At 44.5% G+C, this 24,090-nt stretch overlaps 1 protein-coding gene across 4 annotated transcripts in view; it reads left to right on the forward strand.

Annotated features, from left to right (window-relative positions):
- The window catches only part of agrn (agrin), a 268,524-nt gene that overhangs the window by 233,063 nt on the left and 11,371 nt on the right, over positions 1-24,090 (forward strand). For 3 of the 4 annotated variants that reach the window (XM_077217905.1, XM_077217906.1, XM_077217909.1), the window contains 6 exons: positions 7,564-7,654; positions 13,350-13,514; positions 13,682-13,793; positions 18,622-18,738; positions 19,023-19,206; positions 19,677-19,764. In XM_077217905.1, coding sequence (XP_077074020.1) covers positions 7,564-7,654; positions 13,350-13,514; positions 13,682-13,793; positions 18,622-18,738; positions 19,023-19,206; positions 19,677-19,764 — 757 coding nt within the window. Of the gene's footprint in view, positions 1-7,563; positions 7,655-13,349; positions 13,515-13,681; positions 13,794-18,606; positions 18,739-19,022; positions 19,207-19,676; positions 19,765-24,090 lie in introns of all 4 variants that reach the window. The other variant, XM_077217908.1, reaches the window with a different exon arrangement.

Here is a 24,090-nt window from a genome sequence, read left to right on the forward strand (position 1 = left end):
TGGGCGTTCCCCGGCTGCCGCTCCTGCTGGCCCGCCGCAGCAGCCTCGACCCAGGCCTTAGCATGGAGCCGGCCGCAGTAGAGACGCCCAGTCCGCTCCAGGCGCTGCCAAGCCAGGTGGCAAGCGACAGCGAAAGCATTCCGGAGCGGGCCGCCCAGGAATGGAGGAGATGCTCTTGGAGTGGCACGATCACTCCCTCCCCCCGGGTGAGGGCCGGGTGGAGCCTTTTGTTTGTGTGTGTGTCTGTTCCGCCGCTGGCTCCCTAAAAAAAAAAAAAAAAAAAAAGCGGAGCAAGCGGTACCCACACTTCAAGGAGAGAGCAATTTCATCTGTTCCTGGGTCCCAAGAGGGCCAGTCTGGCGGGTGTGACCCTGTATAGCCTTACACCCCTCAGCTCCCCCTTGGTCGCCAGCAGGCAGCTTGGTGCGTTCGAGGACCCGGTCATCCGCCTTCTCACGCGCCCCCTGCCGCTTGTGGAGACAGGTAAGTGTTGCACAGCACACTAACACCACTCTCTCTACTTTGCTGCCCCACCTCAGGCTCGGCTACCCCGCTCAAGTCAGTGATAGTCATCACATTAGGTGTTGAGCAGACGTGCTCCTGAAAATTCAGTGATATTCATCACACTGAGTGTTGAGCAGTGCTCCTGACTTGTGCGTGCTTATCTTATCCTGCTGGCGAAGGATTTGATATAGCCGCTCCTCCAGCCGGTACGAAGGCCAGTTGTAAACTCGTTCTTCGTGCTACTAGGTGGTGGGTCGTGACCATCTTGGCCCAAGATTGGTCTGCAGCTTTGACCTGAAAGACATGTGCTTCAGATCTCTACCTCCCGCACCGCAGGCCATCCTGTGTGTTGCGTCTAAGGGTGGAGTATCAGTACAGTGTCCTTCCCCTCGAGTGCTCCAGAGCCCGTTGGGTCTTCAGGTCAACTGGAAGAGAGTAATCTCGCCCACGGGCTGAGTATCTCTTTTTTAGTTTTGGAGAGGTACTCGGTCCAACATGTCTCTCCAATGAGAATGTGTTCAGCTGGTGTTGAAGTGAGAAAGGGTCCCACTGAAAGAACTTTCAGAGGCTCCTGGGGTATATGGTAGTCGCAGCCTTTGGCTTCCTCCATATGTGACCGCTTCAGCGCTAGCTTCACGATCGAGTCCCGAGGTGACCGTGGCAGAGCAGCTCACCCTGTGTGACTATAGTTCATCCCGGTCTGCTGCCAAACCCTCTTCAACAGAGGGGCCATGTACAAAGGGCGTGTTTTAACGGGGGCCTGGGCGACCCCCGACTACACGGGCATTCGTGCCTCGAGTTGTTAGACATTGCGACCGTTGCGCAAGCTTCCCCTGCATGTCACAAACTCACCCGTCACCTCCTCCTTGGAGTCAGACGCTTCTGAGGGCGCCTTGTTCCACTCCTCCCGCTTACTCAATCGTGCCGCCATCGAGCCTCACGACAGTTATAGCCAGGGCAAGTGGAGACTCCATCCCCTGGGTCCGGCTGGGTCATGACCATTCGTCGGCCGCTCAGTTGCCCCCCCGGTTTTATTTTTCCGCCAGTGTTTGGGTAAACCGAGCGGACTACCCTTGGACAAACACTGGGTCTCAGCTGCCCCAAGGGCCCGCAGAAATGCGTTTAACCCCAGTGAGCCTTCTAAAAGTGACTGCGACTCAGGGTCGCCTTGCACCTGCTCAAGTCAGTGAAATCATCACTTCATGTTGAGCAGAATTGCTCCTGAAACTCAGTGAAGTTCATCGCACTCAGGTGTTGAGCAGCAATGCTCCTGTAGCTCTGTGAGTTCATCACAGGTAGCTCAGTGAATTCGTCACACGCAGTGCTGAGCAGAAATGCTCCTGGTGCTCAGTGAAGTTCTTCGCACTCAAGTGTTGAGCAGAAATGCTCCTGCAGCTCAGTGAGTTTATCACACTCAGGTGTTGAGCAGTAATGCTCCTGAAGCTCAGTGAACTTGTCACACTCAAGTGCTGAGCAGAAATGCTCCTGTCGCTCAGTGAAGTTCTTCGCACTCAAGTGTTGAGCAGAAATGCTCCTGAAGCTCGGTGAGTTTATCACACTCAGGTGTTGAGCAGGAATGCTCCTGAAGCTCAGTGAACTTGTCACACCCAAGTGCTGAGCAGAAAATGCTCCTGAAGCCCAGTGATCTTCACATGTTGTGTTGAGCAATGCTCCTGTCTTTTGCGCCCGTCGCTTGCACCTACGTGCCAAGTCAGGAGAGGAACAGGTCTTCATAGTTGCCCCTTATTGGCCCAACTAGACCTGGTTCCCTTCAACAGCCTTCCTGACTTCCCCTGAAAACTCTTTCGGGGACAGGGCACGATGGCACACGCGTTCTTCCCCCGGAGATTCCGGGTGGTCTTACATCTGAACGCGGAGGTTCAGGTGGCTATCACAAGAACATGGGATAGTTACCATCACTTCTGCGAGCACCCCCTAGAATTGGGTAGCGTGCTTACGCCTTTAGAAGTGGAACCTAGTCGTTGAGTGCGTCTTCTCTCCAGAGGAGATCCTGAAAGCTTTCGATCACTTCAGTGCTCTCTTTCCTGCAAAATGGGTTGCAGTAGGCTGTTTTCCTTCACCCTCAAAATGATGTTGCCTCGGTGTTTAAACGACGCTCATCGTGTTGCAGAAGTATGCAGAAGCACGTTCTGATCGTCAGGTTCCTGAGGAGCAAGGTCTTGTAAATCCTTGTGTCCCTCTTTATCCTCTTGGGCCTTGTCCCTGGTGCGACTGCACTGCAGAGACCGCCCCTGAGCCACTGCAGGCAGTGAGTTAAAAATTCTGTTATATCAGTTCTCCTGCTCGCGTGGTCTCTACTAGAGGGTAGGGACTTGCTCGCTTTCGGTCAACGTATTGTGCCTGGAGTCTGGGCCGGCTAACTCTCACAAGCTGAGACCCCGGCTCGGATTGTGCCCAAGGTTTCTACCTCTCCCGTAATAGGAGCAGGTGGTGAGCCTGCAAGCGCTGCCCTGGAGGAGGCAGATCCAGCCCTGGCTTCTCTGTCCGTTCGCTTGGACGTGTACAGAATGCAGGTCATAGACCTCAGACCAGCTCTTCAAATATCTGTTGGAATTCAGCAGAGAGGGAAGGCTGTTTCCATGCAAAGTTGCACTAAGTGCTTGCCTTCATTTCGGCAAAGATCCAAGATGCAACATGTCCACTTAGGTATTGAGCTCCTCTATGATGAGTGTAAAGTGCTCCGCCTGGGCGTTGACGATATGCTTTGCTAAAACAGATTCTAGAGTTGGGGGCTGGACGACACCTAGTTGAACCGCTGCCTCACGTGGGCTCCCTTCTCATGAAGCCAGTTTCACCGTGAGCCCGGTTCAAGTGTCGGCTTGCTGCGCCATTCCCCTCCTATGGACTGGATACGTGCGCCTTTCTACTCCAGTTGAGTTCCCTTAAAATTGAACCCTGTTGAGTTCCTCCACACCCCTCCGACGTCGGACGTGCGGAACGTCTGGTGTTAGGCCTACCACTCGTAAGCAGTGTGGAACCTGTGTTAGGCTGGGTCCATATGTTGCGGTCCCTTCGGTGACCCCATATGTGTATTCTTCCACGATACGGCTCCCTGCGGTGAGCCCGTGTCTTCCCTCGGCAGAGTCTCTCTGCCGTCACTGTCCGGTGTGTCTCCCCCCGTCTTAGGCTGGAGCCACCCCAGTGACATTCCATATGTTAGACTGCCCGGTTTCCGCCCAGTTCATATGTGTATTCTCCACATTACCTCCCTCTGGGTTGGATGTGGCTTCCGCAGCGTCCCTTCCTTCCAACGTACGGGGAACGCTTTCCCAGTGGTCCTGTAGGAACAGCAGTGACTTCCCTGGCCTAAGCCCTGTCCTTCCCCGCCTTAAGTTTGCGGGGGCATCAGGAGGCTTTGGTTTAGGCACTGGAAGGTGGCAGCGTTAGTGGCGTGTTCAATGGGTGATCCCAATTCAGTCGACCGTCGACTACGTCTGACGTTCTCGACTGAAAGGGAACATCTTGGTTGCGAATGCAACCCACCGTTCCCTGAAGGAGGGAACGGAGGACGTAGTCCCCTTGCCACTACTGCTGGACCACCGCTGACCCCGGGTTACTCTCGGCTCCTCAGCGAAAAGCAACTAGTGCGTGCATCCACTTCCGTATTTATACCCGCGCCGCGGGGGCGGAGTGTGTGATGCGAATCACGCACGCCAATTACATTGGCTCGTTCAATAGTTCTCGAAGAAGACAGGCTCTCTAGCGAGATCCCAATTCAGTCGACCGTCGACTACGTCCTCCGTTCCCTCCTTCAGGGAACGGTGGGTTGCATACGCAACCAGGACGTTCTTTCCATCATTAAAGGGTTAGTTTGCCCATTTAAGACATGAAGTTGTATGGAATCCTTACCAGAACTATAGTGCATACACACTGACCCACTCTGAAGTCACCTCCCTAGTCAGAGTTCTGGCCGCTGGAAGTTTTTCAAGAAAGTACTCCCGGTTAGTTTCCGGGGCCTCAAAACTGTGCGTTTTTACGTGAAAAAATGATTTGCGTTTCAAAGCTTGATTAATTTAACACACAAAAAACACGCCGGTCAAAATTCATACCTCAGTTTTAATCTGCACTATTTTCTTTCCATTTCTATCAATCCGCGCTGCTGTCAACGTCAACAGTGCGCACATTCCGATCAGCTGTTCCATAGTTTTTACACAATCGATTACGAAACGACGTAAAAAGTAGAAAATGAACGATGGTGCAAACTTGTAAATTTCCAGGCTGTGACCACAAGAATGTGCCGGGATCACCGTTCAGATTCCATCGTTTTCCTGTTTCGGATATAGCTACGGGACAGCTTTGGCTGGTTGCCATCGGCTACTCTGCGGGAGATAAAATATCCAGAATCAAGGATTATGGTGTGTGCAGTGCTCACCATTTGTCGTTCATCCTGGCTCTTGCTACAGCTGTGGGCCCAGCATCAACTTGGACAACTTCATCTCTGTCCTCTCGCTCTCTCTCTTCCCGTTCTATCTCCATCTGTTGAAGTTCGGCATCGGTATACTCCGGTTCATAAAGGTATCCCTTTGGCGTTGTGCTAAAATTACATTCATCCTCATCTGTTCCGTCTGACATTGTGCTAAAATTGGTTTCATCTTCAGAAGTTTCGCAGTCAGGCATGTTGTCAGCGAGTCGCGCTATCAACAGCTGATCGGAACGTGCGCACTGTTGACGTTGACAGCAGCGCGGATTGATAGAAATGGAAAGAAAATAGTGCAGATTAAAACTGAGGTATGAATTTTGACCGGCGTGTTTTTTGTGTGTTAAATTAATCAAGCTTTGAAACGCAAATAATTTTTCACGTAAAAACGCACCGTTTTGAGGCCCCGGAAACTAACCGGGAGTACTTTCTTGAAAAACTTCCAGCGGCCAGAACTCTGACTAGGGAGGTGACTTCAGAGTGGGTCAGTGTGTATGCACTATAGTTCTGGTAAGGATTCCATACAACTTCATGTCTTAAATGGGCAAACTAACCCTTTAATGATGGAAAGAACTACAATCCCTTGAATCATTATAAAAGTACATTATTGGTTCAGAGATGTTGAATATATATATATATATATATATATCAAGTTTTTTGCAGAATTATGGGTAATGTAGTCTCAAATCAGAATTCCTTTATTAAACCTTTGTTCAACTTAAAAAAATACATTGATATAATGCTGGCTTATTCAACAAAAGCATACAGTATACCATGGATTAACAAGCTTGCAGCTGACAGTAGGTCTGACATTTAAGGGTTAAAAGTTATTGTAAAATATAAATTCCCTTATGCAGAAAATGAATTGGATTTTTACTTCCGTAACCTGTCTGTCACACTCTATAGAGCTTCCCCCTCATTTACATCACCATCAAGTTTTTACTGATTAGTTAAAAATGTTAATATCCAATATCTTCATTTTCATTGACTATCTTGAAATAACATTACTGTCTGTATCAGCGATACTATTTCATATTATGTCACTTACTTGTGGGTGGGGGGCAGTTTCATCATTCACGAGGGCCCCCAGGATTGTGGTGTCATTGCACCTACATCCACACACCTGTACAACCCAGAACTGTCAAATGAGAGGGGCCAGATAGTCACCTTTTCGTCTAAGAAAGTCTCCATTAGCAAGTGATTAAAATAAATTGAGGTGAACCCGAATCAATGAGTTGAGCGAATCCATCAGATGGAGGGTTTTTTTTTATCGCTTGAATCAATGAGATGAGTAATTCCATCAGTCACCTGCACATCATGATTAATGGGGAGTCAGTTGGGCAAAGTGTCCAGGGAGAGTGGCTCTCTCAGATAAGAGACTGTCCCGCACGTAATCAGTCGTCATAACAGTAGAGCGCCCCCTGAAGGAGGAGGCCAGAAGGTTAAATGCAAGCAGTGTGCTAAAAGAAGGACATTTGCATGTACACTTGACTTTCATGAGTAACAATTTATTGTCTCTGAAGCACTGCTGGATTTAAGTAGTAAAAGTAATGCATGATGCATCCATTAGCTGCCATTTGGAAATGAAGATTTTTGTAGTCAACATGAAAGTGTTTGCAACCTTTTACTTTTTTACTTTCGTAATGTTATGTATATCAGAGTAAAATATGGTATATTAAATTAGAAAAAAAAGTTTGGTAAACAATGCTTAATGCACTGCTTATGCTAATTTGCAATAGGTTTATACATTACAAAAGTAGATCGGGTCAATATCATGTTGACATTAAAATCAACATGAAATACAACAAAAAAATTACAAAGACATTTTTCTACTAGTTTTGCGAATTGATATGATTCAGTATAATATTCATAAAATATAAAAAAAATGTATAAAACAAAAAAATGTTAATCGTTTTTAATAAATAGTTTATTTATTTGCACTATCGCTCCAACATTTGGATTCAGTACTTTTTTTGAATGGGGGGTTGGAATAAATGAATACCAATAATTAGTGATGGCTTCTGAAAATTCAACTTTGCTGGCACAGAAATAGATTACATTGTAAAATATAGAGTATATATATTCATTGGTAGTAACTTTTTAATAGTAAACTGATACATTTATTATTGATTCAATTTATCTGATTTAATAATTTGATTTCGAGTACTGCAGAATTGTGATGAGTTTTTTAGCAGTGCTGCATTGAAAGGAACGATTTTTCGGTTGTCAGTGGTTTACCAATCACCAGGCCTGTCCTATAGTTTTGGATGTTGCCTAGTCTTTATACATAAACTGAATGCAGTGCAGAAAAGTAGGTCACTTTCCATTTTGACCCTGTTGTGATTTCTTGTAGAATAGCGAAGCTGCTGCTGTGTTAAACAATAGCTAATTAGCTTTTTAATCTCAGTCTGCCATCCCAGACCGAGCATGCGCTCATCCTGTGTAATTACTGCAGGAAGCATGCTGGGCTGAGTGACAGTGCTATGTGTTGATGGGTATGTGTGTGTGTATGTGTGATCTATATACTGTGTCACTGTCTGGTCTCATAATTAGAGAAACCCTCCCATCTCAAACACATTATGATATCTGCAAAGCATAATGGACTTTTTCATATTTTTCAGTGTCAGACAAGGGAGGCGCTTTCATTCCTTTCTTCACTGGAGACTCTTTCCTCGAGCTCAAGGGCCTTCATCTCTATGGCCAGGATCTGAGGTATATTACGTTACATATTGGCTATTGCTTTTTGTATTTATTATGATGATGCAAACAGTAATGTTATATTAGTGGTACTGTATGTGGTGAAATGAGCATGCAAAATCCACATACACAATCAGTGATGCAAACACAATTCAATTCTGCTGTAAAGCAGCTCTGCAGAAAACAGTCGTGTCATCAACCAGCTCAATTCAGTTAAAGTTCCCTTTCGAGGGAACTCGGACTGCGTTGAATGACACTTTGGGGGAACGCCCCTCAGCGTAGCGCCTCTGAAGTATGAATGAAACTAAGCCAATCTCTGATTGGTGTTGCGTCATGACGTAATGTGTGACGGCATACAAGCGGAAGCTATAAAGGACGCCGGCACACATGAGATGTCAGCTTTCTGTTCTTCAGCAAGCGCTCTCTGTTGTTGTATGTCTTATTTGGTGTTGTCTGTCAGTTACACAGCACATATATATATATTATCTATCATGGCGAGTGCGAGTTTCAGACGTTGTGTGCATCCCTGCCCTCGCTATATTACGGGTGGGGACACACATCGTTTGTGTGTGCATTGTTTGGGAATGCAGCACGCGCAGGCAGCTCTCGAGGGGGCTGCTTGCGTGGATTGTGAAGCTTTATCGATCCGTGTGCTGCGTTCTCGCCTGGCCATTTTTAATGAGGATGGCCCGGTTCGCGAGCCCCGTGGTGCGGGACCCGCGTCCGCCGAGGCGGCGTGGCGACGCTCTTCATGGGGCTCGCAGATGGATCTGACAGGGGATCTTGAGACTGCCGAGGCACATTCTCAGGATTCCTCTGCCAGTTCCGAGGTTCTCCCGCCTCGCACGGAAGCCCGCTCCGCGGCTTCTTCCGAGCGAGTGGAGAACCCGATGTTCGAGCTGTCTGGTTCCGAGGAAGCAGACGTGCTCAGCATCGTAGGCGGGGCTTTTGGGGATGACTCGCCACCCCATGTCCCCGCATATGAGGAGCTGGTGGAGGTTGTTTTTCTTGCAGTGGCCAAATTAAATCTTAGTTGGCCACATGAAAGGCAGGCAGCGCTTCCTGCAGCACAGAGAACAGCCTCGTCACCGGGTTTGCCGTTCTTCCCTGATTTACACAACGAGTTGTGTAAATCGTGGAACAGACCACACTCTTCTCGCGTGTCCAACCCCCCAATATTAAATTATAGTAACATCATGGGGGCGCGACAGAACGGCTATGGGACGATGCCCTCGGTGGAACAACCTTTGGCCACCTATTTATCTCCTGAGTCGGCATTGTCCCTAAAAACCCCGGTGCTGTCCACTAAGCCCTGCAGAGAAACATTTTCCTTAGTGGGCAGGGCTTAGATGGCTGCAGGTCGGGCTGGTGCGAGTTTGCATACCATGGCAGTTCTCCAAGCGTACCAGGCCGGCCTTCTAAGGGATATTGATGAGGGCGAGTGTCCAACTCCCGATGATATCGCGGAGTTGAGGAAGGCTGCAGATCTGTCTCTCCGAGTCACCAAAGAAACGGCCCGCGCTATCGGCCGTTCCATGGCGGCAATGGTGGTCTCGGAGAGACATTTATGGTTGAACTTATCGGGCATCAAGGAGAAAGACAGGGCTTTCCACCTTGATGCCCCGATTTTGCCTTCTGGCCTGTTCGGCGACGCCGTCAACACCGTCGTCGACAGGTTTCAGGAGGCGAAAAAGCAGTCTGCAGCCTTCAGACAATACCTCCCTCGCCGCTCAAAACCGAAGAAGCCTACCCCCAGTGGGCAGCCGCAGCCAGCCTCCAGCTCCTCCGCCTACAGACAGGCGCAAAAGGAGAGCGTTGCGTCTAGAGCCCCTCCTCAAGGAGCCTGGGGGCATAGACGACGCTCTCAGGCGAAGCCTCAGCAGCAGCAGGGTGACCTGAGGGCCGTCTTGCAGGCTAAAAAAGCTTCATCCAAGAGGTCCTAGCCAGCCTAGGTCCTCTGCGGGCAGCCCAACCCGTGGCGGAGAGATCGAGGTCGCCTCCTCCGCGGAGCCCGCAGGAAATCGATGTCGACTTCCCATCGCAAGTGCGCTTCGGGACGCATCGGTCTCCAGCGAACGCGCGCTGCACTGTCCGCCCCACAGGCTTGCGGCCAGGCAGCAATCGCGTCCGCCCATCGAGAATCGTTTTCGGTCGAACCCTGCTGGAGATCTGCTTCAGGGGGTCGAGAACGAATCCCGATTGGTACCCGAAGCCAGGCTCGAGAGCCTGGTTCCTTTGGTAAAATATTTCGATGCATGGAAAAATCTCACAAATATTTCGCCTTGGGCCCTGCGCACTATTCAAAAAGGGTACAGGCTGCAGTTCGGTTTACGCCCACCAAGGTTCAACGGTGTGGTCTGGACTGCAGTCGACCCAGTGCAGGGTCGGGTATTGGAACAGGAAGTAAACTCCCTGCTGGTAAAGGAGGCTATAGAACGTATTCCTCCACCGGACAGGGAGTCCAGGTTTTACAGCCGCTACTTTATAGTTCCCAAAAAGTATGGGGGGTTGCGTCCGATTATAGATCTCAGACACTTGAATCGTTCTCTGAGGCGATTCAGGTTCAAGATGCTCCCTATTCCCATCATCGTGAGTCTAATTTAATCCGAGGATTGGTTTGTCACGATAGATCTAAAGGACGCATACTTCCACATATCCATCCTTCCATCTCACAGGAAGTTCCTGAAGTTCGCTTTCGGGGGCGAAGCGTACCAATATCAGGTTCTTCCGTTCGGCCTAGCTCTCTCCCCACGCACATTTACCAAATGTATGGATGCAGCTCTAGCACCCCTGAAAAAAGAGCGTGTTGACACCAGCCCAGAGAACCACGTTTCTGGGAGTGGTGTGGGACTCAGTCACGATGCGGGCACGATTGTCTCCTGCATGAATCGAGTCCATTCTGGCCACTGTGTCCAGGATAGAGCTAGGCCAAGCCATTACTGTGAAACATTTTTAAAGAGTGTTGGGGCTCATGGCAGCAGCGTCCAACATTATTTCATTTGGCCTTCTGCACATGAGGGCCCTCCAGTGGTGGTTGAAAACCAAGGGGTTCTCCCCGAGGGGGAACCCGTTCCGCATGATCAGGGTTACGCGCAGATGCCTTCGTTCCCTATCTATGTGGAAAAAAGCTTGGTTTCTGTCCAAAGGTCCAGTATTAGGAGCGTCATGTCGCCGGAAAACCGTTTCGACAGACGCCTCCCTAACGGGCTGGGGCGCGGTCATGGACGGCCGCTTTACGACAGGCCTATGGCAGGACCATCATTCCTCCTGGCACATAAACTGCCTGGAGATGTTGGCGGTGTTCCGAGCTCTGAGGAGCTTCCTGCCAGACCTCAAAGGTCATCATGTCCTTGTGAGGTCAGACAATATGTCGGTAGTGGCCTATTTAAACCATCAGGGGGGGCTGAGGTCTCGCCCTCTATGCAGACTGGCGCATCAGATCCTCCTGTGGTCCCAGGGGAAACTGTTATCTCTAAGAGCAACCTACATCCCAGGCAGTCAAAATCAGGGAGCAGACATCCTGTCGAGACAGGGGCTGGGGCCCAGGGAATGGAGACTCCACCCCGAGGTGGTGGAGTCAATATCTCAGAGGTTTGGCCCAGTGGAAGTGGACCTATTCGCGTCTCGAGAGACGACCCACTGTCCACTGTGGTTTTCCCTCACTCATCCAGCCCCACTGGAGTTGGATGCCATGGTGCAGACGTGGCCGAGGCTGCGTCTGTATGCATTTCCCCCGATCGCTCTGCTCCCTGGAGTTCTAGAGAGGGTCCGTCGCGATGGGATCAGTCTACTGCTGGTAGCCCCATTGTGGCCGGCCCGAGTATGGTTCTCAGACATTGTATCGCTCCTAGACGGCCCTCCGTGGGAGATTCCCCTCAGGAGGGACCTGTTGACACAGGCAGAGGGCTCAATATTTCACCCTCGGCCCGAGCTATGGAAGTGGTGGGTCTGGCCCCTGAGGGGGCACAGTACCTAGAGGCCGGCCTATCAGCTGGAGTAGTGGAGACCATACTCAGCTCTAGAGCTCCCTCCACGAGGAAACTGTACGGCTTAAAGTGGAATGTCTTTACCAATTGGTGTAGAGAGCGTGAGGTGGATCCAGTTAACTGCCCAGTGGCTTCAGTTCTGGAGTTCCTCCAAGATCGCTTTTCAGCTGGTCTTACCCCGTCCACACTCAAGGTGTACGTGGCTGCCATTGCGGCTTTCCACGCTCCTCTGGGTGATGGGCCTCTTGGGAGACAGCAGTTGGTCGTACGTTTCCTCCGTGGGGCTTGGAGGATGAGACCTTCGGCTCGTACCATGGTTCCCACATGGGACCTGGCAGTGGTTCTCCAAGGGCTGGCCGAGGCCCCCTTCGAACCACTGGAGTCAGCTGAGGCCAGGAACCTTTCCCTTAAGGTGTTTTTTCTGTTGGCCATTACTTCTCTGAGGAGGGTAGGAGATCTCCAGGCGCTCTCTATATCTAATGGGTGCCTGGAGTTTGCTCCAGGCGACATTAAAGCCATCCTACATCCTAGGCCAGGCTATTTGCCTAAGCTGCCATCTAATGCGGCACGGCCTACGGTTCTGCAGGCTTTTCATCCTCCACCTCACGTGACGGTGGATGAGGAGAGACTTCATCTACTCTGCCCTGTCAGAGCTCTAAAAATTTCAGAGGTCCTCTTCATGGCGGAAGTCAGACCAGTTGCTGGTGTGTTTTGGGTCGCCCAAGAAGGGTCTTCCCGCCTCCGAACAGACCATCAGCAACTGGATTGTCCATGCTATTTCCTTGGCCTACCAGGTGCGCAATCTGCCTTCACCTTTGGGCTGTGAGGGCTCATTCAACCAGAGGCATTGTGTCCTCTAGAGCCCTCCTCTCGGGGCCCCCAATCCAAGAGGTCTGCGATGCTGCAGGATGGGCCACCCCCCACACCTTTATTAGGTTCTACAGTCTGGACATCCCGTCTACGCCTGGCACTCTCGTGCTCTCGTCCTAAGTGTGCCTGTGAGCAGCTTCACACTAGGACAGGCAGGGCGCGTTGTGGCATAGTGGGTACTCGTTCCCCCAAAGTGTCATTCGACGCAGTCCGAGTTCCCTCGAAAGGGAACGTCCTCGGGTTACGACTGTAACCCTTGTTCCCTGAGAAAGGGAACGAGGACTGCGTCCCTTCGCCACGCCTTCCCCTGCCTGGGAGCGCTTGCTTCATCACAGAAGCTGACATCTCATGTGTGCCGGCGTCCTTTATTGCTTCCGCTTGAATGCCGTCACACATTACATCATGACGCAACACAAATCAGAGATTGGCTTAGTTTCATTCATACTTCAGAGGCGCTACGCTTAGGGGCGTTCCCCCAAAGTGTCATTTGACGCAGTCCTCGTTCCCTTTCTCAGGGGACAAGGGTTACAGTCGTAACCCGAGGACGTTTTGTGCTCATTAGTCACAAAATACTTTGTAAACACCACTGGTTTAATTATGCTGCTTCTACCTCACAGATTAATTCATGTTGCAAGTCATTTCAAGTTAATTCAGATTCGAACATGTTGGATTTGTTTCTGATGTTCGATTGGTTGAGCTGTCACTCTGTTATTAGTCCATCTATTTCTGCCATTTTGACCCATTCATGAAGATTTGCTAACTGAATGAACCTTATTTCTCAAATTACTTTTTTTCTGTATCAAGGGAAAAAAAACTGTTATGTGTCTAATTGAACTATGCTTATTTGTCCATAGGCAAAAATTCAGCATGACTGTCGTTCTGTTGGCCAATGACTCCAAAGGCATGATTTTCTACAATGGTCAAAAGACGGACGGCAAAGGAGATTTCATCTCTCTGTCCCTGAATGATGGTATCCTAGAGTTTAGATATGACCTGGGCAAAGGGCCGGCTGTAATTAGGTAAACATCTCTCTGTGTAGTTATATTTGAATTAAATTAAACTCAAATTACTCGGATGTGTTGTGTTCAGTCGCCTATTATAGAACTGTAGCTTTTGGGTTTATTTTCATATTGCCATTAAGAGGGGCAAATAAACTTTAAATAATCTTTTGTGTGTGTGTGCACAGGAGTAAAGAAAAAATCAAGCTGAACGAGTGGAACACAGTGAATCTGGAGCGGGCCAGCAGAAAAGGAGAGATCAGCATTAACGGAAAAGACCCCGTCAGAGGAGAGGCGCCGGTATGAGAACACTCTTATGCTTATGCTGCCCTAGTCAAACTAGCTGTTCCCTCCCTTGTCAAAAAGAACTGTGATGGTACTTTGATATACGGTGGTGTTCAAAAGTTCAAATAAATTTTGGGATTTTGCAAGTTTTGGCTGAAAATAATGAAATATTTCAGATTCCACTCTATTTATAGGTGACTAATCCAGTAAGTGAATTTGTGACACTAATAATGATTTAGATGTTCTTGCTTCTTTTGAAGCTCATGATGGTCTGTAGATCATCTCAAATAATACTGGAGAACATGATCATCAGGTTTGACACAAACTTGTGAAGTTTATGCAGCTCAAGTGCTGTTGTAATCGAAGTAAAAGAGGTACAAACCAAATACCACATACATTCTGAAATTCATATTCAGTTGAATCAACTTTTTACTAGTGTAAATTGCAATGAAAAACATTTCATTAAATCAAGACATAAAGACTTTTGGACCCCACTATAACATGAAATCGAATGATCAATATCATATACCATGTTATTGAAATTTCAGATAATGCTATGTAGGGGTGGGCGATATTACCAAAATCTTATTTCACGATAAAGATATATATCACAATATTGTTATTTTTAAGGTTTTTATGAGGTCCACATTTTTGATACCATTGAAATGTCATCATAATTCTTGTCACCAATTTCAATATCACAAAACACTAGCCTAAGTTTTTTTTTTTTTTTTTTTTTTTTTTTTACGGATGGGGATTACTTCCGCTGAACACAAAAGAAGATATTTTAAAGAATGTTGACGGTAGCATGTACTTCCATAGTATTTTTTAACCTTATTTTTTTTCCTTCTACTTTGGCTACCGTCAAATGTATAGTTACCGACATTCTTCAAAATATCTTCTTTTTAGTTAAGTAGTCATAAAATTATGTTAAGTAGTCATAAAAATAGTCTTTTTAGTCATAAATGTTTGGAACAACATAAGGGTGAGTAAATGACCGAATTTTCATTTTTGGGTGAACTATCAATTTAAAACAAGTAAACAATCGGTGATAAAATAAGAAAAAAGAAACTTATTACAAGCAAAATGACAAAAAACTACAATAAAACAAAGGAACAATTGAAATAGACCTATCTGAAAAACTTCAAGCACTAGAAATTAGAAATACTAAATACACTGTATAAAGTAATCAAATGTATAAAAAAGCACTGCATAGTCTTCACTATGTACATTTAAATATTCATTTATTCTCTTTAAAGTTACAAAAGTCAAGAACAGTGAGAGATTTTTTCTCTGTTGTTGTTTGATTAACACTAATGACAAACAGTCTGCTGTCACTTTAAGAGCGAATGCACAGGTTCAATATACTGTTACACGTGTTTTCTTTCTCAACTGTCTCAGCTTTCACGACCGAGATTGATTGATTAGCTTCCATGACCGTTGACACAGCAACATCACATGAGCGTAATTGCGATAGAGATAATGGTCCAAAATCTCTACCAGCTGACAAATTTCTTCCGGTTATTGTGTCTACTGTCATATTGCCCACCCCTAATACTATGGTATTATCATGGTACATTTCAAAGAAACCATGATATTACCATGATGCTAAGTGGTATTGACCAGAAAGTCATGCTTTGTTTTGCATATTCTTTGAAGTTTAGTTCAATGTCTGCCTTTAACGCAGGGTCTGGGGTGCATGTGTGGGAAGCTTTCGAAACTTCCCCCTTTTACGTTTCGTACCGTATATTTGGTCTTTTGCCTCTGCCCTCCGTTTGCTTTTAATTGCCATGTGGAAATGACTCTGTCTGTTGAACTACAGATTCGCACCCACTCAGATCAATTCCAGCAGCCTCTGCCTGAGCTTGTGACAAACCCGAAGTACGACAGCAGAACAATCAGGCTGCGCTCGTACACAAATCGAGGCCATGTAATAATCTTGAAACTCTCTCATCCTCTAGTTATTCCAAATAGTGTAATTTGTGATTAGCTTGATGTAGTCTTGCACTTAGGCACTTAAGTGTGCCTTTTTCCATCATTAAACCTTCCTACGTATGATAATTGTGTTTCATTGCAGCAGTTGAGGCAGGAAAATCTTATTAAAGGGGGGCGTAAGAGGATGAGAGAGGAGAAAATGTGAAGAAACCAAAAGGTTCTTGTTCCAAAGGGGCCGACCGAAGCAAAACCCCATGAGAAATATTTTACCATTGCCTCGATGGCCTCAGCCGTTCCACTGAACAGACTCTAATATACAACGCCATATCACAAAGCAAATATAAATTATGTGGGTGCAGTAGTGTAAAACATAGCACGACTTTAATGCCATTTCTGATTTACTCTGAACATTTGTTTCTCAGGCACTATCCACACACACATTTATTTATTTATTTGTGACCTGCATGCTAAGTGTCTTGCTTGAGTTACGCTTGTGAATATTTTATTCCTCAGGCTTATAGTCTACTGCATGCAGTTCTGTGTGTACTGCATGCGGTTCTGTGTGTACTGACATCTTCTGTGTTTTCTTCACTGGTAACATTTTTTTTCTTCCTTCCCCTGTGCTCTTTTTGTGTGCTGTCTGGATATAAGAAATCACGCAAGGTAATGACTAAAGTCTGAAATCGCTTTCTCGAAATCAACATCCTCATTCCCACCAAAAGCAACTGTCCATTTCAGATTCATTGTCTATTAGTCAAGATCTGGTAGAGGATCAAACAAATCGGAGGGGAGGTTCCATATGCTGAATGGAAAGAGACAGAGAGAGAGATTTGGCTTTCACCTCAGACCAGCTGGTATGGGGGCGACGGGGGATAGTTATCATTTGACCACCATTGTTTCATCACCCTTCCAACAACAATGAAATGTCTTCATTAGTCTCGCGTGGGAGGGCCATTAAACCGCCTCACTGTGGATGTAGACTGCGAGAAAAAGGCTGCTGGCGTGGGAGAGAAAGGGAGTGTTATCAAGAGAAGAAAGAGATGTGAGAGGAAGAGAGTGTGGTACAGAGCTAGGACTTGTTCTTTTGGCACACTTGTTTTTGGACCCTTCAGGGGCGTCATGCACTTTTTTTGTTGTTGTTTGTTTGTTTGAGGTGGTACCAATGACAGTCCTGGCTGACTTAGTGCCCTAGGGAACATAAGACATGACCAAAGAGAAGGAAATTCTATTTTTAAGTGTGAGAGATGATAGTCTTGTGGTGGAGTTTCTTTTTAACATCCAATGGAACTCAGGGACTTGTGTGTAACTTTTGAACCTCAAACTTTGGAACAGTAGTGTACACTAACATTTAAAGGTTTGGGTCAGTAAGATTTTGGATTTTGATGAAGTCTGCCTACCATGGCTGAATTTATTTGATAAAAAATAAAGTTAAAAATAACAGCATTTATTTGAGATAGAAATCTTTGTTAACATAATAAATGTCTTTACTGTCTCTCTTGATCAATTGAATGCGTCCTTGCCGAATATAAGTATTCATTTCTTACTGACCCCCTTTTTTAAATTATTTATGTATAGTATTATTGGGTTTTCATTTATGTATTTATTGCAAGTAAAATTGGACCAGAATCCTACAGCAAGTCATCCTTTTCATTGTAAAGAAGCTTTGAGAATCTGGTAATAGAATTTTCAATAGCGATCTACCCTGTCAGACTGGCAACATTTCTACCATAGAATGTTTTTTTTGTTTTTTTTACCTACAACAATCATGCAACTTAATTATTGAAGATGCTCATTTTTCTTGGAAATTGCATTCAAATTCTTGGCTCAGAAATCTGAGGGGGCACATGCCAGTTTGAGTGGGCATGATGCTTCTGGGGCCCTTGGGGAAGGTTCCTAAAAAACACTGGCAGTTAGCTATTCACTTCACCTGCTCAATCTCAGTCTCAGCCCGTTCTGGCAGAGAACAGGGGAGTGAAAATGCCTCTCCCAGCCTGTGGCAGTCGGTGCATTGCATCTTTATGTCAAGACTTCTCATTGCACACGTCTCTGACCACATGAAACAGCAGCTGGGCGAAAAAATCCCTGGCTATGCTGTCTTGGCCCAACCGCATGCTTGAACTGTCCCCCGGTTCCATAGCCAAAGCTTTTCAAGCCATTGCCTTTATCCGTACTCAGCTATTCTTCTTTTTATATCACTGGGATGAGAGCTGGACCACACGTCAGAAACTGGCATTGCTGTTGATGTCCCATCTTTTTTTTCCCCAGCAATTAACTTGCCTTTCCCCCAAGGCAATTATTGGCCTACATAAAATAAAGATTTTTAATTCTTTTTAAGTAGAGCCTCATGCAGAAAAATCCCACTGTAACTAAAGCGATTTTCACACCGGTTGGAGAAATGCTTATTTCATGGTCATCTGCGTTGTGAGCGATACACCAATTAGAGTTTACAGCTTGAGATTTTAAAGGTCCGAGGAACAATCAGGCATCCATTACACTCTTTCATTAAAAAAACATCCATATCAATCATCCTCATTTCAATTGCTTCAATTATCTCTCACTTTTTTCCTCCCTTTTTTCTCCTGTCTTATGTTAGATTCAGAGTCATTTACCATCCAGAGAACTGAGCTTAAATCTATTGTGTATATTTTGTAATACAACACTCAATTTGATGTGGATAAGGATTAGGTGTGAAAGTTGAATCAATAAGCCTGCTGATGTACAGTAAACCATCTTCTCTTACACTGGTTTCCTTTTACTGCTCTACTAGATCACCCATAAAAATGTATAGCCATTTCATAAGGGTTTGCATTAAAGTGTGTGACTTTTATTAAGTGTGATAGCTAAAAGAGTGAATAGAGGATGAGGATCAGTTCATGTGGTTTCTCATGCTCAGTTTTGTACTCTCCAGAATCAGCACACAGATCTTAATCTGAAGGAGTCTCTCTTTGTGGGCGGAGCCCCTGATTTCCGCAAAGTAGCCAGAGCTGCTGCGATCAAAGATGGTTTCAAAGGGGCAATTCAGAAGGTGAGAGCATTTACAGATGCATTAAAGTCATGAATTTCCATTTAAACCCATTTTACTTTCATCTATTGATGCATTTCAGAGTGAAACATGATATTTAGTGAGAATAAACCTTATTTTAACCATTGGGAAATAAATGGAGCGTAGAAAAATTTGTTACTTACCAGAATGAAGCCAGATGTGATTTGCTAAAACACTTCATAAGTAGCTGTTTGGCTAGAAGAAGTTAAACTTATATTTAAATTTAAAAAAATATATCTATATTAAACCTATATTTGTCTCCATAGATTACTCTGATGGGAATTCCAATCCTGAAAGCTGATAATGCCCTTGACTCCAGTGATGTGTCCATGTATCCCTACCACCCTTGCTCCAATGATGTTTGTGAGAACGGAGGCCGCTGCAACCCCCAGTTGGACAGTTATGAGTGCGTCTGCCGCCACGGATTCGCCGGACAGCACTGCCAGGATGGTAAGTGCCTTATTTCATCACTTTTTTACTTCAAAATCTTATTACCCAGTACAGCCTCTCCTCCAACTCCTTCACACTCCTTTAAGGCAAGATTTGCATACGTCTTTAGCATATAGCAACATACGACTTACTTAAAAGAAATCGCTCATGGCAGCTTTAGCCAATCCATGTGCTCCATATGTAGATTTAGCTAAATCCACGCCTCCAAACATTCACAAATAATATCAGTCATCGTCCTTGCTCGAATGGTATGCTTATCACAAAAGCACATTGGCACAGTCACAAAACCCAAGAATTTTGCTCACCTCATTAACCTTGCTGGGTCCTACTGTTGTATCTTTAACCTTAATTAAGCCACACAAGCATGAAGCCTGCGATTTATCACGCTTTCCTCCTTTGCTTTAATTAAACAGTGCTGTGTCTCACTTCGATTGGTGTAATTTCACTTCGTCTTCTCTCCTCCCTTTCAGCAATATTCGAGAAATCTGCTGGGGACACAGAGGCCATTGCATTTGATGGCCATACATTCATCGAATATCACAACGGAGTCACCAAGAGGTAATACAGGCGCACGTCCTCATGTCAATGGCCTGGCCAACAATCACTATCCGCCCTGAGCATCCCATCTCTATATTAGCAGTCAATGAGGGGTGATGACAAGCTAGATTACTCCGGCCCCATTTAAGGTCCCAACGTACTTTCTCGTTTTAGCTAATGGCCTGATCTCATCAATTACCACTTCCACTGGCCTGTCTCTTTGGTTTCCATGAACCCTGGCTGGTTCCAATTAGCGTAGCACCCGAAGGAGTCTCATGACTGCACTGCGATGTACCACGCTTATGTGCTGTAATGAACCTTCCTCCACTATTGCTAGGATCTCAAAACCACACGTTTTCTCTACCACACATATCCTAAAGCACCATGGATGATCATGTCTTGATAATTGCTACCGCCTTCGCTTATCAGATGATTTCTCTTCCTCTGGTTGGTCTGATGTGTCATTGGTCTAGCAAGCACCAATTACATCAACATTTATTCGGTTTCGAATAGAAAGGATTGATTTTTTGAACCAATCACAAGTGTCATATATTCTATTGCAGGGTCTCCACCAGTGTTAACAATGGTGCTTTCAAAGCTACTCATAATTTAAAGTATTTTTACAGTGAAACTAGCCTTTTGAAAGCATTAGATAGCTACACTAAAGGTTACTAACATTAAGTGGTTAACTAAAGTAAAGCTAACCAAGCCAATATATTTTAAACTATAAAACGGTTTAAAGTGTATAGAAATCAGGTGATATAATTTATTTAAAAGTATTTATTCGGTACAAAACAACGAGGATCTCAATTATAGTGATATACATTAATTTTAATTAGAAACACATGCAAACACATAAGATGAACAGCAGAATTAAGTGCAAAATTTGACTACAACAAAGTGTACATGAATTTAAATGAATCAGTGAACAATTTCTTGAATATATTCATTCATTGAACCATCCATATAAAATGAATTGATCCTCCCAGCTCTAAAAATAAATCACTGAATTTTTTTTAACATATTTTGTTCATATTACACAGATGTTTAAATCATTGTTGATTTTCACTGCCACATCGAATGATCATACCACTGTGAAATGCACATCTTACCACTTATTTCACAAACTCCTGTGCTGAACATGGGGCGAACTTTAATATAGGACACACAGCGTCACTCCTGTTTGTCATGTTGTGTGTTTGTTTGTGTCAATCTGTCTGTCTCTGTACACATGGATTCTGTTGTCTTTGCTCTTGTCTGTCTGTCTCATTTGAGTGTCTGTTGTCTTTCTTCTGCTCTCAAGCCAACTGACCAATGAGATCCCAGAGTAAGTAATCCGGAGACATTCTGGGATGTATTGAATTAAGCAAAACTAACATTTTCAAGACAAACCATCAACTTAACCCAATATAAAGCATTGGTCTTTTCCTTGTACTCCCATTTACATCACATTCAGAAAAATATTTTTTGAAAAATGCAGGGCTCATCTATTACATGTTATTTCCAGGAAAGGTTGCATTTTCATCCGCTGCACAGAAACCAGTATCAGGAATGCATGCTTTGCATGAATAATGAGGAGCATTGTGATACACTGATAGATTCCTACAGGAGTCATGCATGGAAATACTTAAACTGACTTTGGAAATACTCCTTTGTATATTCTTATGTTAAAATAGAATGAACCCCTGTTTAACTGCAAATAATTTAACTTTACACCGCTTTAAATCACAATATACATCAATATTTAGTTTGTATTTACAGCTTGGTTTAAATGGCATTTTACTGCCCCATTAGAGAAATGTTCAATCTGTTATAGTGCTCCTTTTAGTGATTCTTATTTTAAATTATTTGTTTCTTTCTGAATGTAATTAAGTATCTAAGTGGCTGCACTGAGCCCTTAAAAAGCTGGCAGCTTGATTAAATGGAATTATGTTATGTATTATGCTCATGAAAAGTTCCTGCCTGGCTTTTAAGCCACGTCACTTTGTTTGTCAAATCGCTCCCAGTGATTTCTAATAATTGTGCCAAAGGATGAAAGCGAAAGTGGCACATTAATCAAGGATTTGTCTCTCAGAAAACTGGCCGCAATTAAAGAGGCTCCGTCCAGTAGAGAAAGCGAGCCACCGCGGGCATCAATAACAGTTAGGGACAAGGCCCTCTTCATTGACTTTCACTCTTCCTGAGGTTTAATGCGTGTCACTTCCTCTACAAATGAAGTGCCAGATTAAAATTAATCTCAACCAAGAAAGCTGACCAGCCCTTCAGAACGAGTGTCATCAATTTAGCTTGATCTGGTTTTGAGCAGAGCCCTTAAAATGAATGAATTCCTTAGAGGGCGTCAGCATAGTGGCTCCCCATCTGTGGGAGTAGTCATATTTCTTTTAGTATTTACTGTGCTCTTCATGTGTCTTTATTCATTCTCTTTAGCTCAGCAGCCTTGGATCAATTTACTCATTCTTACCCTTCAGTGACCTGTTCCTAAAGGTGTTTTTTTTATATAATTGGCCTTTTGACAAAAACAAGTGTCTTATTTAGCTCAGTTCCAATACCTAGAAAGCTACATTGCTGCCTACATTGGCAGCTGCCATCTTAGGAAGCAGAAAAGCACACCACACATATAGAAACTCAACTTGATTTCAGTGGTTTGACATCATCATGTTGCTAACAGCACACTAACAATATAAAATACATGGCATACTCAAATATTGGGTAAAATAGTCATTCATTAGTTTGATGTTAGCATGTTGCTAACAGCACACTATAGCGAAACAACATGAAATACATGGAACACTCAAATATCAGGTAAATAGTCATTTAGTAGTATAACGTTAGCATGTTGCTAACAGCACACTATAGCATAACAACATAAAATACATGGCACACTCAAATATTGGGTAAAATAGTCATTCAGTATTTTGACGTTAGCATGTTGCTAAAAGTACAACATAAAATGCATGGCACACTCAAATAATGGGTAAAATAAATAGTCATTCATTTAAATTACACTGAACTATTTTTTGACGATTGTCAGTACTTAATGAAATATATGTCTCGTTTTGTCCATCATCTTGAGTTGTGCAACAGATACATATGATACTGCCATAGAATTTGGGTGCAATAGATACATATGATACTGCCATAGATTTTGGGCAAAATATGATTAAGATCTTTTATCAGAATAATTAAGTTAAGTGAACCAAAGCTGCCTCCATAGGTTTTAGAATTTGATCGAATACGACCAGTCTTTCAAACATACTGTATACTCACGTAATTACTCTTTTTCTTGCTTTTCTCGCTCACTTGACAGGTCAAGAGTGATGGAATTGTTGATAAATTGCAGTAACTCAACCATGTGACAGCTCAGAACAATAAAACAATGTGCCAGTACCACTGGTAGTGCTGATACAGTCTTCCAGTGTTATTTCTTTGCCTATGCTGTCATAACTGAAACACTAGAATAATTTAGTGAGGTCAGTCTAACTTCTTGGCTCAGGTCTTCTTGTCTTTGTGTTATGCGATCCCTGTTCTTCCCCTCCACCCTTTTGCACTTATTGCATGCCTATCATTTCTTCCCTTGCTCCTCTAAGCCCTGAGTCACTGGAGAACCCGTCTGACCAGAGGTGAGTCTCCTCTGCCTGAACTGTTTCCAATGGCACGCCGTCCTCCCACACTCAGTCCCCCAGCAGAGGCTAAAGGCCAGGGCTTTTGTCGGGTAGCATGTCACAGCTTGCACACTGAAATCATTTGTAATATGTCTCAGACATGTTTATTTGTCTAATATGCAATCCTAAACCGAATATTTTGACAATTTTTGTGTTTTCTATGCTGATTTTGGGGCAAAACGTGCAGAATGGATTTCAATATGTGATGTGCTCTATTGTTTGAATTTGGAAGATGCAATGAACTTGTGAAGAAACTCAGTTATAAGCAAAAAAAATAAAACTTAAATATTTAATATTGTGTTTATTAATATATTGTTAATGTCCTAATTCTGTCAAAATGAATGTCTAAAACATTACATTTTTGTGACAGCCACTATTTAAATAATTATATATATAGTGTTGTACGATTTTTTTTATTTTTTTTAATAAAGGGCACATTAGATTGATAAAAGTGACAATAACGACGCATTCAATATAACAAAAGATTTCTGTTTAAAATAATTTTGTTATTTCCATGGTTCCCACAAAAATAGTAAGCAGCACAACTGTTTTCAACATTGTTAATAATAAGAAATGTTTCTTGAGCACCAAATCAGTATATTAGAATGATTTCTGAAGGATCATGTTACACTGTAGTCTGGAGTAATGATGCTGAAAATTAAACTTTGTAAACCATCACAGGAAT

Source organism: Siphateles boraxobius, unplaced genomic scaffold (genome assembly GCF_051911475.1).
Source record: "Siphateles boraxobius isolate OS27281-9 unplaced genomic scaffold, OSU_SipBor_1 77, whole genome shotgun sequence".
Taxonomy (NCBI): Eukaryota; Metazoa; Chordata; class Actinopteri; order Cypriniformes; family Leuciscidae; genus Siphateles; species Siphateles boraxobius.